The sequence below is a fragment of the Aythya fuligula genome, chromosome 10 (assembly GCF_009819795.1).
Source record: "Aythya fuligula isolate bAytFul2 chromosome 10, bAytFul2.pri, whole genome shotgun sequence".
Classification (NCBI taxonomy): Eukaryota; Metazoa; Chordata; class Aves; order Anseriformes; family Anatidae; genus Aythya; species Aythya fuligula.
Window position 1 is genome coordinate 11,792,482 of NC_045568.1, and position 14,224 is coordinate 11,806,705.

At 38.7% G+C, this 14,224-nt stretch overlaps 1 protein-coding gene across 1 annotated transcript in view; it reads right to left on the bottom strand.

The window, feature by feature from the left end:
* Nucleotides 1–14,224, bottom strand: part of UROC1 (urocanate hydratase 1) — a 38,469-nt gene that overhangs the window by 8,382 nt on the left and 15,863 nt on the right. Inside the window, exons 9-17 of the mRNA XM_032194167.1 lie at nucleotides 12,081–12,169; nucleotides 11,570–11,632; nucleotides 10,678–10,857; nucleotides 9,152–9,249; nucleotides 8,818–8,890; nucleotides 7,405–7,526; nucleotides 3,538–3,608; nucleotides 2,520–2,618; nucleotides 907–1,006 (exon numbers count right to left, since the gene is read on the bottom strand). Of these exons, the coding sequence (XP_032050058.1) occupies nucleotides 907–1,006; nucleotides 2,520–2,618; nucleotides 3,538–3,608; nucleotides 7,405–7,526; nucleotides 8,818–8,890; nucleotides 9,152–9,249; nucleotides 10,678–10,857; nucleotides 11,570–11,632; nucleotides 12,081–12,169 (895 nt within the window). The remainder of the gene's footprint in view (nucleotides 1–906; nucleotides 1,007–2,519; nucleotides 2,619–3,537; nucleotides 3,609–7,404; nucleotides 7,527–8,817; nucleotides 8,891–9,151; nucleotides 9,250–10,677; nucleotides 10,858–11,569; nucleotides 11,633–12,080; nucleotides 12,170–14,224) is intronic.

Genomic DNA, 14,224 nt, shown 5'->3' on the forward strand with positions numbered 1-14,224 from the left:
GAGCCATAATTTGTTTCTATTATGAATTCTCAGTCATAATGGGAGCCATTCAATATTCTCAGCTACCTCAATCATAATTTCTCTTTCTACAGCAGCTTGCATCCTCCTCTCTGAAGTCACTTCATGATTGTCAGTTCATGGCATGTGATAACACTACCGGGCTAAAATTATCGTCATCATTTCCACTTTATGGATGGAAAATTGAGGAAGATTTAGGTTAAAAACATTTAGTGCTTCACTCATTTTTCACATCTGCAGTCTGATATGTTGGATTTATTTTTTTCTAAAGCACCATTTCACAACCTTAAGAGCAGATTCTGGTTAGCTCAGGTCAGGTTTCTTTTGAACAGCGAGTGTACATAATTTGCCCACAGTCACACTGAGTGAGCAAAAAGGTTTGGAATATAATGCAGAACTCCTGACTTCCATTTTTGTGCTTTCACTAGCAAAGTATATATGTACCCTTATGCCCAGAAAAGTTCCTCTCAGAAACTCCAGACTTCTGAGTCTTTGATTTTGCTTTAAGCAAAATGCTGCTATAGATCTGATTTTGTGCATCCTGATGAATTACTGCTGTAATTCTGGTCAGATCACCTCTTTGAAAGAGTGAGGTGCAAAATTAAAATCAAACACAAGATGCAGTTCTCTAAAACAGATTGCTCTCCATTTACAGTGAAGTAAATCTGGTGCATCTTCATTGAATTGTCATTGTTCTGAGCCTCCCCTATTTATCTAGCTCTACAGACATTTCTTTATCTCTTGACAGCTATGTCACATTCACAGAAAATCTGATTAATTGGGATTATAGGGTTGAACAAAAACATTTCAAAATGTTGCATAAAAAATTCTCTTTTAAAGCAATTTTCTTGTTTGCCTGTACAGACAAGTCTCAGATGCTCAGCTGACCTGCGCAAAAGGCTGATCCATCATAAATGTTTGACGTTTCTCTGTAAGGACTGTCAGTCCCGCTCACATCATGGTGATCTCGGCTGAGGACTACTGGAGCCTGCAAAATCCAAGGACAAGCAAATGGAGTCCTTCATGGACTGGAAATGTTACCACAGATCATATATTGCTGAATTCTCTTTATCTGAAGTCATCTCAAATCTCAGCTTTGTTCCATCTCCTAAACTCCCTAAATCTCCTCTCCCTGCTATAATTTATTAGCAAAGGGACATTGATATGCTGCTTGTTCATGAGAGTCATTATCATTTCATAGCCAGCAAAAGGAGTTTGTTCTTTTTGTCAGTGCCATCCTCAAACAGGACAGGAAGAAGAAGAAAAGTAGTGTGGCAATTTCATCTGAAGCCTTTCTTTGCCGAAATTTCAAAGACACTTCAGAATGCAAAAAATCTTCCTTCACAAGTAGTTATTTCTCTGAACAACAGCAAACAAATAGCAAATATTACTGTTTTCATTCTTTTGGAAGACTTCAAGACTAAAAATAAGGCAACAATGAAAATTAGTGATCTCCTGCATCTCAAACAAGTCCATTCTTGATTTGGAATTTAACTAACAGTATGAATCTAGACCAGCTGCAGGTCTTGCACCAGGCTTCTGTAAGAATAATTCACTCTTTTGACATGGTTTGGTCTAGAATTAGCTGGCTTTGTTTTATGCTGGCAGTGGATTAGAAAATAATTGAAAATAGAAATGAGTACCCAGATTGCAAGAGGCGGAATAGAGATTTGAAGAAATGAAAAAAGTACATAAAATCTGAAGGGCCTGGGAGTCTGACCCTGTCAGTCACAGCTCCATGGGAGTGCTCTGCCTGGTCAGGTTTATTTTTTAAGACTAGCTTGCAGTGATGTTCGTTTTGAATCCCGAGAAGGTCAACAGCTCAACATTTGAAATATTTTAACAAACATTTTCTGAGTAACAAAAACACAAGCCTTCCCTAGCTGGAATCCATTTTAAATTTTACTTGAATTTGCCCCTTTTAATATGGCAATTATTGTAGTTTGGCTATAAAAGAGATTGAGATGAGTAAACATGCCTAGGTCTGCTGCTGCTGTATACACCCAGCAGGGACACTGATGAGGACTGTTTAAAAGCAGGTATCACAATCTTTCAAAAGTTAAGGAACAATTTTGAATTAAATCAGTAGATGTAATAATATGGCTGAAAGCAGGGGATTGAGGGTAAGAAACACTGGGCAGTGGCATGGCCTCTTGTTATGTGTCATCTTGGGGCACTGCTAAGGAGTTTGAGACCCTGTCTTGTGTTTTCATCAAGTCACAGTGTGGTGCATTGTACCTGCAGTTGCTCAAACACAGAATAAAGCAAATTTCCAACATGAAATAAAGGGCAATGTATTTCAGTTTCTAAACCTTTACATAACACAATACTGGTTACATACAGAGGAGGACTGACCTTTAACATATTTTAACAGAATGGTCCCACGTAAATAGCAGGCATTTCTGCTCTTATTGATTGAAGCTTTCTCCTTTCCCACCTGCCACCCTAGCCTCAGATGCTAAACACAATTACTGGACCATATCAAGAGGAAAAAGGCAAACCTTAATCCTTCCTTCAGAAATCGCTCGATTAATAGCCACAGCTATAGACACACGACCCCTCTGATCAGAATATAAGATTCTAGCTTGAGAGCCGACAACCTGCAAAATAAAAAAGCCAGAGTGATAAGGTTCTCTGTGCAACTGGCTTATCTTCAGGTCCCAGATAGATATAGTCACAGGATTGCCTCCTTCTGTAGGAGAAAGTACAGATTATTCATTCATCAACATCCAGCTTTCAGAAAATATAAATTAAAGCCCTTCTTTGAACTGAGTTTTATCTCCACTTGCACAAACAGTGAGATGTATTTCTGTATTCAGCCACTACTGTCCAATAAATCCTGTTTTTAAAATCAACCTGATTGCTAAACTATAATCCCCCTATCAACAAACCCCTTATCAACATCTGAGAAGCAGAGGTTTGGAACTGGTGGTGGTGGGCTGGAAGGGAAGAGAAATACAGAGACAAAGAATGTCAAAGAACATCTGTCCTGCACTGCTATGCTCCTCTCCAGCCTTTACTCCACAGACCAGTCTGGTTTCCAGATGAGGAGAGCACATGTAAGCCCTTCAGTATTACCAGTTAGCTTCACAGTGAGAGCCTGCCCTAAAAGAAAAACAAGGGATGTTTCATTGCCATCCTGCTTCCCATAATATAACATACCTGTTTTGAAAGGGGAACTGAGAACTGTAGGCCTAATGAGGTTGGGCCAAATGAAGGACATTTTGAATGGTGCTGAAAGGTAGTTCCAAATCAGGTGGAGAAAAATCACTAGCCTGTTTCACTCCAGATACAAGACTACAGCTTGCTGTATTATTTTAACATTTCCAGATGAAGAGGTGAAGGGAAAGAACTGCTTCAGCTCACCCTAAACCCCTGCTGTGGAGAGATGTTTAGTTATGAGCCCTGGTATTTACAGACAGTGTTTTCATTCATACACATTCCTACTTTTCACTCCAGCATTTGAAACTGTCCTGGACAAGGAACGATCGCTTGTGCTGAAGGAGGTTGTGCACTTACCAAGCTGTGCCTGCCAGCTTCCTGAATCCAGCGGATGTTGTCATGGTACTGCTGCTTCACAGATGTGCTCACTTGCAAGAGAAAGCAAGAAAAAATAGGTTTTGAAAATTAATGCAATATGCTCTAAATTAAATTAAATTCATCTGACAGCACTAGCAAGTCAAATTCTGCTCTGAGATATAAGCACGCATATATAAAGTGCTGTGCTCTTCACAGCCAATGCAGTAATCGGTAAAATATATTTAGAGAAAGGTATGAGATGCTGTGGAGCAGGCAGTTAGAATTATAGCTCCCATTCAGGTCTTTAGCAAACTAAATTAAACCTTGAAATATGGGCTGCACATACTGCTCATTTTCAGCAACCTGGCTTGCTGCCTACTAGATGACCAGACACTTTCTGAGCCTTTGCTAAATTAGTAACTTCAGCAAATTCCATGATATTGTGTACCACAGCCCAGTGTTGCATCAGGTAGTAAATAACTCTGCCGAGCATCTATCAGAAATTCTCAGAAGCAGTTGGTAATATATACTTGAGGATAAGTTACATCAGTGCTTGGGATATAGGTTTATAGGATTGCAATTGCTCTGTACTGAATTGCTCATGTGAACATTCTTATCCCAAGATAAACCTGAAGTCAGCCATGTATATCTTACAAACTGCGGTACGTTGCCTCACATTATTACAGAGCACAAACTGCACAGAAAGACTTATGGGTTAGCAACTGCGTGTAAATTCACCCTACACCTTGTCTAGACACGTACGTTATCTGAGAATTGAATACAGCATCTTGAACTACTCTCCAGGAGGACAAAGAACAAAGATATTTGAAGTGAAAGACAGGCAAATATGGCACATATCAGTCAGATACATGGCAACATCAGTATAGCCAGCTGCCTCCAAAGGCATGGCACCATCTGTATCACATGAGTAACTAAAGGGAGGAGTGTAGAGCATCACAGAAGCATTGTCTTATTATCTTAATTCGGGGGGCTTTCACAGTTATGCCTTTCTACAAAGGGTGCGTGTGAGCACAGCTGAGGTTACAGTGCTTAGGAAGTTACTCCCTATAGGCGTAGTTACAGACAAAGATTGGCCTAGAGTTATGTTGCATTACTTTGGCCTGAGAGACACAGGCAGCCACCAGGACTCAGCTGGCATGTGGCAGCATGCTAAGCCACAGTGACTTGCTTGTGCACCGGAGCTCCAAATCATAATCATTTCTGCAGATGCCAAGACAGCATGTCTCCTACCTCTTCCCAGCTCTCACCCATTTTCAAGTCAGATTATAACGTACAAATGATTTGCATTTGCAAGTCAAACTGGAGTAACTGCACACTGCTAACTTGAAATTGGCCAGGTAACTGAGCAGAGTGTTTAGACTGCTATCTTTCCATTTAGGCAATATGACAGCAAATACGCATGTAAAACTAGAACTACTCTGGGTTAAACATATCATTAAAGAGAAATACAAAATACATTCATTCTTGCAGAGGAAGGCCTTCCAAGACACAGCTTTAACAATCCTAAAAGGACCTGTCAGGGCTTTATGGGTTGCTTCCAAATGAGAGCTTCTAAACACTGTGATGAGGATTAACGTGTCAGCTCTTAGACTCATAGGGAGTGAAAGACAAAACATCTGCTTGTGCTGTCCTAGTAGGATTGTGCTGCCATTCAGAAGTTTCAAGGAAACATCTTCTAGAATGTAATGGGTAGTATTAATTTAGGTTATTACAGACATTTTGTGAGAGTTTACAGGTGTTACTCTAGAAAACCAAATAGTGAAAGAGTTCCTTTCTACCATTTTTATAAACCATTGAGTTCCTTTCTACTATTTTTATAAAACATCTCAGAATACTTATCACATTTTATACCTCGCTGTGCATGGACTTATAGAAAAGATCCATCTGTTAATTCTATAGAACATCACCAGAAGGGTAGTCAGATGAGCAAACTGCCTACACACACATCTCCACACAGCACGTCTGTCTCTCCCAGACAGCTCCAGTAACAGTCATTCTCTGTCCTAAACTGCAGCGGTGACCACCAGTTTAGTTTTCATCTATTAGCCCTGGGGAAGTGAAGAATCCTCCCTTTTATTTGGACCTTCCTGCAACTGAAAATCTTACAGCTTTTTCTAGAAAGAGCTTAACTTTCTAGAAAGAGCTCCATGTGTTTCATTTGCTAAACTGCTGCCAGCCTTCAATCCCACACCCCAAAAGGAATCCTTCCTAAACAGGCAAGGCTACCATGTTACTTCTGGAATTTCATGGTCTCCTGTGCTTTTTTAGGCTTTAAAAAAATACTAGAAGACATTGTGTATGCAGCAGAGGAACAGTCTTCATTAACACAGAGATTGCTTCTCTTTTGCTCTTGGGAGATTTGTGTTGTTGTTAACAGCTCAGCCTCCAAGCTGCCAGAGAGGTAGTAAATCCAAGTTACACTTCAGTCATCAGTGCTGCATCTCTTGCACAGATGCTAATTTAAAGCTGAGGTGCCTTGGCATTGGAAGCAAATAAAACTATATTGGATTTTTTCAGTTTGTGAGGTTTAAGCATAAAAATTCATCTCCCCAAAAGAGGAAGAATGCTTAACATTGAGTTCAAGGCCGGGTCAAAAGTTTAGAGTTGGAATACAATAGACTTCAGCTCTGTGAAGTTTTCTTTTAACCATCACAACCAATTCTTTTATAAAATTCAAATGCAGGCTCAGATTTTAGATACATATGCATATGAGTATATCCAGACCCTGGAATTTGGTCTAAGCTCACGTCCCACAGGGACTGGACAGCAAGTGTAACAGTTAAGAACATGAACCCATGAATGGCTGTTTATTTTCTGGCCAAATTCTGCTTTCATTTCTCTTTGAAATCCTATTCCCATTGTCCTGCCAAACACAACAGCAAATCAAATAATAGCATTGCTAGCATTTCCCTTAAGCCTGTTTTCACCTGTTGGGATTTTAAAATGCCATTTTAAAATCTGAATTAAGAATATACATGCAAGAGTTCAATTTTTTTTTTTTTTTTTTTTTAAATGTGGAAGAGAATTCTCTACTCAGCTTTACAGTAGCATCTGTAAAAATACCCACATACTATTGTGCACACAGTAACTGATCCATTTCCGAGTCTTGCAATGCAAACCATCCAAAGGTCATGCATCAGTTCAGTCTTGAGAGGTGACTGGTGATTTCAGTACACAGCAGAAAAATAGCTACATTATTTTTTAAAGAAACTACAGCATTTTGATATGGAAGAGTGAAAGTGTAATTCCTAGATACTGGTGCAGTATACACAACCATGAATCCCAATTTGGTTTCACAAATGGCAGAATCAGCTGCCACTTTATTAACAAATAGCAAAAAAATTTCAGATCTCAAAATTGTAATCCCAAATAAATGACACTGGATGGAGCACCAAGCCCATGAAATCTGGCTTTCAGGCCACTGATCTGCTTACTAACCGCTCACAAACCTCTGTAGATTCCCATATCTCATTCCCCTGAGAGACAGGGGCAAAACAATTTGACTCCTTTATGAAGCTCTTGGAGACCTAATGAAAGATACTGTTTGCCTTAAAGTTTCAAGGTGACAGAGTGCAGGAAAATCTTTAACAAATGAAAATAAATGCTCTTAGCCAAAACTGAAGCAATAGTTTTGGGATCAATAACCTCGCTACTTGGTGTTTTTACATCTTACCTACTGGTTACATTCCTTATACGAGTTTGGGGAAGAATGAGATCTCCTGCCTACATGGAACAAGCAAAAGACTGCTTTCTATGGTTTCAGCCAAAAGCCATCACATGTACAACTCAGTTGACTTTTGTCCTCAAAAGCACTCCCAGTGATGGGGGCATGGGATGTTGTCTTACCTCCCCGACGAATGGAGTCCTCCAGCACAGACATGGCAATTGAGTCAGTGGTAGCAAGATCCTGTGGGTCACCTGAGGTACAAACCCAACGGAATGGCCCAAATCCCAGGGAAAAAATGTCCCTGGGAAGAGAACATGTTTCATTAACAGATGGTTGAAATTCTTTCTTTATTTATCCTGGCTGCTAGCAGTGCTTTTCTTTCATTAGCTGGAGACGGAAGAATTTCAAACATTTTCAATGAACTAATCTAAACAGAAGCATCAGGAGCCATTAACTAATTAAACAGTGCTGTTTCCTGCAGCCGATGACTGGCGTGTAAAAATACAGTCAGACAACAATTTTGATAGAAATGTTGGACAGTTCAATCAAACAGGTGCACCATCAGATGAATTGCAATTTTGTTTTCTGTTTCATAAAATTTACTATCTATACTATCAGACTATTGTAGGTTTGAGAAAGTGCCTGAGTCCAGACTCATCTGTTGTCCACATCGTTTACACACAAGAGTAAGACACTTCATTCGAGCTTCAGAGAATCTGGTGGGTGCCTTACTCTACATTCAAGCTTTTATTCACATAGTACAGGCAAGCTAAGCATGAGTCAGAAGGTGTTATAACCAAGTCTTTCAGTGGATGTCCTGAACTCAGGTCTTTCTATCTTTCTATAAGCAGTGCATGGACAGCTTGAGTGAGGAGTGCAGCTGGTGACACAGGCAGAAAAAAAGTCTTATTTCAGACGTGTTTTGAGTTCGGTGCAGACATAGGCTCCAACGATTTGAAATTATGCTCTAGTGCTCTGAAGAGACAAGCTCTTCAATTTAAGCTCTTAGAGGTGAATTTGAAGATAGTTACAGTTTGAGGCAGCAACTTGGCTATTTTCTTGAGTAGAGCTGCTTAAAGAAAATTGATGCAACAAAAGAGAAAATGCAACTACTCATGTAAAGGAATAAAGAGTTTTGTTTTGGCAATGTTTTAGCTTACTGTTCAGACATCTGGTATCTGTTTTCATAAGGCTTTTTAATCCAAAAAAGGATAAAGCTTTTACACCAAGTTAACAAGACTTGTCATGCCTTTCACCGCAAATTATTAGCAAAACACCTCTGCTATTAGAGTCTTATACTAGTCACACATGTCCTTCCAGATCCGTCACTTCTTTTCCTTGTAGCTCTACTGAAACCAATAGAAAACACAAGCACGATGCTTATAGAACATCCTCCTAAGCCACACTGGGCACTACTCAAAATTAGAAGAGAATTAGACTAACTCTGACATAACACCTGTAAGATCAAATTTCCTACTGCTGTAGCTGATTCCTTTTCATTGTATACACTATGCTGCCAGATTTTCATTAAGTGAAGTCTCCAATAGCCATAAAGCATTAGAGTACTTTAGTCCCAGATCTACCCAACATACCCCATGATGTGCTGAACGTAGGAAGGATATCTGAATTCTGTTTTATTGCCTCCTTTTTTCTCAACATCAGCACCTATAAAAGGATTTTAGAGTCATCAGTAACTTGATTTTGATGAAAAAAATATAAAATATATAACCAGACTGCACCTGGGTTCCCATGAAGGCTTTCTCTTAGCCACAGAGGAAGTAAAGGACCCCAGAGAACAGTGATAGAACAAGAGGGACTAAAGAGTTGGCATAACGCTGTGACCAACCCTATCCAACCAAAGAATAGGGATGGAAAGAAGTATTAAGATTTGCTCGTTCCCATCTAAGAACTCCAGAATCTACTCACCAGCCCTTTGAGCTTCCAAGAGAAACGCATTGCCATAATCCCAAAAAAACATGCCCTTATCAGCTAGTCTGTTAATAGCAGCCACATGTCTCCTCAGACTGAAATAAAGAATGAAACCATTATTCCTGATTGATTAAATATCAAAAAGAACCATATCATGAGCTCACTAAAGGCAGGGAAGCAGTGTGGAGACAGATGGAATTAAAAAAACTAAAAATCAAACATAAGCCCCTAAGATATTTAAGATACTTTCGATCTCTGTAGCACCTGTTATCCCCAAATCTTGAACTGATGCATAGCCATTGCAATTAACAATTAACAGTGAAGGGTCATATGTTTCAGCAAAGAAGTGCAGCCAGCTCTGAGGACTGAAAGCAATAACAGCTTTTACAAATATGCAAAACAATTCAAAGACTTCAGAGAGAAAGCCTGCAAAGACAGAAAAAAATTAAATGGTCTGACATCACTGTTCTGGCCTCTCCCTTGGCCAGAACAGCCCAGTTTTTCCCTTTGCTTGGGTATAGTGGACTATACTCGAGGATTGTCCTGATACCTTTGTCACTTAGCAATATCCAGTTCTTATCTCAATGTATACTTGCATGTGGAGTTGTACATGCAAAGGTGTAACCTCTTAGAACTCTAAAAAGGTAAACCAATGCCTAACAAACTAAATTGTGTCTGTTTAGGTCATATCAGACTCTTACAAATGAGTCCTTCCTAAAAATTTACCTGTTACCTTTGTCTTAGTCCATATGATACAGACTTGGGAAACTGGAAAGGTTCTTGTAGGTTCCTAATCCAAAATCAAATAGACTACATATCCATGTTCTAACTTCTACTAGAAAATAGCTCTCCAGTGAGAATGTTTGAGGTGAACAATAGCAGAGTCATCCTTGTTTGTATATAAATTATACTAAATTGTTCCCTTTGTAACATCCAATTCCAATTTCACTTGCAAACTTGTAAATCAGGAGTAGCTCCCTGAAATCAAAATGCTAAAGAGAACTTGGTTACAGTTGCAGAAAGCTGGGAGGACTGATTGGAAAAGTTTGTTCCTTTGTTATATCATTCCATAAAAAACCTATCACCAGCCACAGCTGGAAGTGTGGCAGGCTACATGGATTCCTGGCTTACCAATTGCTGTTTTATGCCTTAGTCAGTGAACCTAAACCAACTGTTAGCCTACATGGAATTGTATTTATTGCCTTGGATGTTTAAAACCTAATGCAATTTAGGAATATTTAGAAGTGAAGTAAATCGTAAGTGTTCAGGCCTCTGGATTTTGTATACTAGTGACAATTCCTAAAATGGTGAGTAGGTGACATGTCTGCCAGACTTCGAGTAACAACCGTTTAAGTCCAAGTCAGCAGTTACTAGTGTTATTGCTACAATAGCTCTACCCCAGCTTTCTACTGAAGGGCAGTATCTTATACTTAAGTGAAACTTCTTGTGAAAAAGACAAAGATCCAATCAGTTGCAGAGCAACAACATTTAAAGGTTAGAACATGAATCATCAAAACATTTACCTCTCTTGTACCATGGTCCGGAACTTCCCTGGATTGGTGGACAGGAGCTGCTTTGCTTCCTCAAAGCCAAGCTGGACTGGATAATATCCCCCACTGAATGGGTTATGACATGAAGTTTGGTCAGACCCCAGATCAACTAGCAGCTCTCCTGTTGTGTCCAGCTCATACACTAGCCTCTCCCTAGAGGGAAGGAAAGACAATAAATGAAATGTTTGAACAAAAGCTGTTATCTCACATTGAGGCTCCTCTTTCAGGCGAACTCCTTCCATCACAAAAAGTTGTTTATGAAGGTATGCCATGGCAAGCTGGCTTTATTTTAGCAGTCAGGAAGTGGGAAACTGAAAGTTGCATGCAAATCTTCATCACCATATACTTCACATTCCCCTGCACAGGAATGCCAACAGTTAAGTCAAATGCCAGTATGATGTAGCAGCCATATATCAATCAGTTTCAACCCTTGGTTTATGGTGTAACAGCAAGGTTTACCATTGGATAAAGCCACAAGAGTGCTAGAATTTACATCCACTATCTGATTATTTTTATTCAATCAATGCCTCAATATTTCTATTCCTCACTGAAGTCAAGGCTATTAGGCTAACCAAATAGCAAAAGCTTAGGAGATGGAGAAATTCCCTCTTCATCCAAGGATGAATCTTAGTGATTTCTTTCCCTAAGAAATTCACTGTTCCATAAAGAAAGACGATGCATTTCCCATGCAGCTGGAAACTGGGACACAAGGATGAAAATCCCTCTTTTGACAATACAGTTTCATAAATATCTAGAGTCATGAACTCAGCACTACATTTAATGCTGCTTCTCTTCCATGTCTGGGATCTAATCCCAGGTTGACTTAACAAGCAAGAACATTAATATATCCATATATATTACTTACCACAGATCCACCACATTCCCATGGTAACCCAAACTAAGGGCAATTTTATTCTTTCTTGCATCTCTAGAATAGAGTTTAAAAAGACAGGTTGAAGAAAAAGTACCTCGTAATTCTAACTTGCAACATACAATTTGCAAACAAAACTATAAGTCTGTATGTTGTTTCCAACACTCACCTAGGCAATAGAACTTCTGACCTTTAGGTAGGTTGATTTTTCAAGTGTAACATTATTTGTAATTGATATATATGCATGTTCATGAAAAAAATGAAGACATTTAACATATAATATAAACTATATGAAGCACTGATAACTGCAAGTTGTAAGCACTGGTAGTCACTAACAATGAAAGCTGCTGTTTGGAAGGATAGACTCACATTCAAAAGCAGACCTAGGGTAAGAGGTGGTGTCCTTCAACCCCTCCCTCTATGCAATACTAATATAGCACAATGCAGAAAGATGTAAAGCAAGGATTAGGGAGCAGAGAAAGTAACTGAATGTTACAAATCATACCTAAGACGAGCAATGCAATGGTCCAGGTTGTTAGAGATTTCCATGAGCCAGCCTTGCTTGTAACGTTTCAAAAGCGCTGCTTCATCAACCTAAGACAAATAACAGAAGATCTTAAAACTCCTGTTTCTCCCATTGAGTCCCTTTTACTTTTTTTTTTTTTTTTTTTTTTAATAAGAAAGTAGCAAGTGAGTGAAAGGAATAGCCCTACATTGGCCTTAAGATGAAGTGATTGTTCCAATACTTATTTTCCATCTCTGATTTTTACCAATCCCATTCACTATTATTTAGGGTACAAGCTAGAAAAAAACCTGACCTATCACTTCCCAAACATATTTTGCAAACCAGAAATTCTCATTAAAATTGTGCAAGAGGTAATATATTAACATCAATTTTAAATGATCTTTAATGTTTGTTTTGATGATTTTAATTGAAAATTGTAAACATTTTTTTTCCCCTAATAACTCAGACTTTTCTGCCAGACTGCCCAGGACAAAAGAATGGTTTGCTTTTGACCCGCACTTTTGTACTTTGACTTCTGGTTGAAAATCTCAACCAAATATGGGAAAGAAAAGAAGAAAGTATTTTCTTATCCCAGCTGGCTGGTGCCTCTGTGAAAAATGGAATGGATCAAAACAAAACTACGTCTTCAATCCCCTCTTGCTTTGAACTTCGAAGCTCCAAACAAGCTCAATCCCAAATTGGTACTCTTCTGGAACCAGTTTGTGTGTATGCACCAGAGACAGCAGGATAAAAATATAAATGGATAGACAAATTGTGGAGGCTTTGGCACAGATTCCATATTAATGATTCAATGCACAAACTTAATGATGCATAAACATCATTAAGACATTTATAATGAGTTATCAGTGGCATAAAGCAAACGGCAAAATTAATTCAAGCAAATTTTCTGTGGTGGCAACTGATTTAGACACCCAGAGTGTTGTGTGTGCGCACAAGAATGCATAACATGAGTATCTTACAACATTACATTAAAGCATTTTTTACTTCTCTATAATCCACCCCCATCATTTCCATTTAATTATTTCTCATTAACAAAGTATTTATATGTAAATTAAATAAGTTCTGTATTCAGGAGTTGCTTGAACACCAGGAAACCTTTTCTTCCCCAATTATTCTTAGCATGAGAAACCTTCCATCACTTCCCACATCAGTAATAAAGACTGTCCTTCCAAAACCCCAGATTATGATAATAGCAGTGTCACTACCAATAGAATTATTCAACAAAAAAGTCAGGTGCCGTGGGGGACAGCTGCTTTGGGAATTATTTAAATCATCACAGGGGAAAAGGATATTAAATGGCCCATATGAATTACAGGAATGGGGTTCATTTAAAGCTCTGCATAATACAGATCAGATCTATTTAAATCTGTTACCACATCTTATATACTTTATTTCAAACCTCTCTGACAGTCTTGGAAAGTCTTTCAGACTTGCTGGCACACTCAAAGCTAGCTTCCTTTGAACCATCTTTTCAAATATGGGATTTTTTTTATTTTATTTTTTTTAAACTCAGTTTTAAAAATTGCACAAACATGATGAGCTAATGTCACCTCCAGTGTAACCCTAGAGAGCTTAGCACAGCTCAGAGGAGATCATCTGGCCCTCCACACAGCTATTTCATAAAATTACAATCTGCTTCATGTCAAACAGAAGAGGTAAAAGACTTGCACCATTAATCCCTTCTGTCTGAGCTTCGGAAGCCCTGGCTGACAAAATGACATCTCTTGCACAATTCATCAATGCCATTTGCATAAATAGTTCCTTAAATAAATAATATGTACATATATATAGCTATCCACATGTGCTCCTGAGACTCATTTCCGACAAGGATCATCTCACAGGAGATAAAAACCAGGCGATATTCAGTCTCCTGAACAAAATCATCTGCAGCCGTGGAGATGAAAAGGACAAAGGACTGCTTTGAATAGCATTCACTGAAATCTCTCCTTTTGTATTCTAGCATTTGAAAGTTCATGATGACAGAGTCAAAGTCTGAACAAGATAATTTATTCAATAGTAATTTATTCAATAATAAATTTGATCTTCATTCAATCTACCTAATGAGATCTCAAACACGCAAAATTCATGTTGTGCTAAAAAAATATTTTTGCACCATCATTACA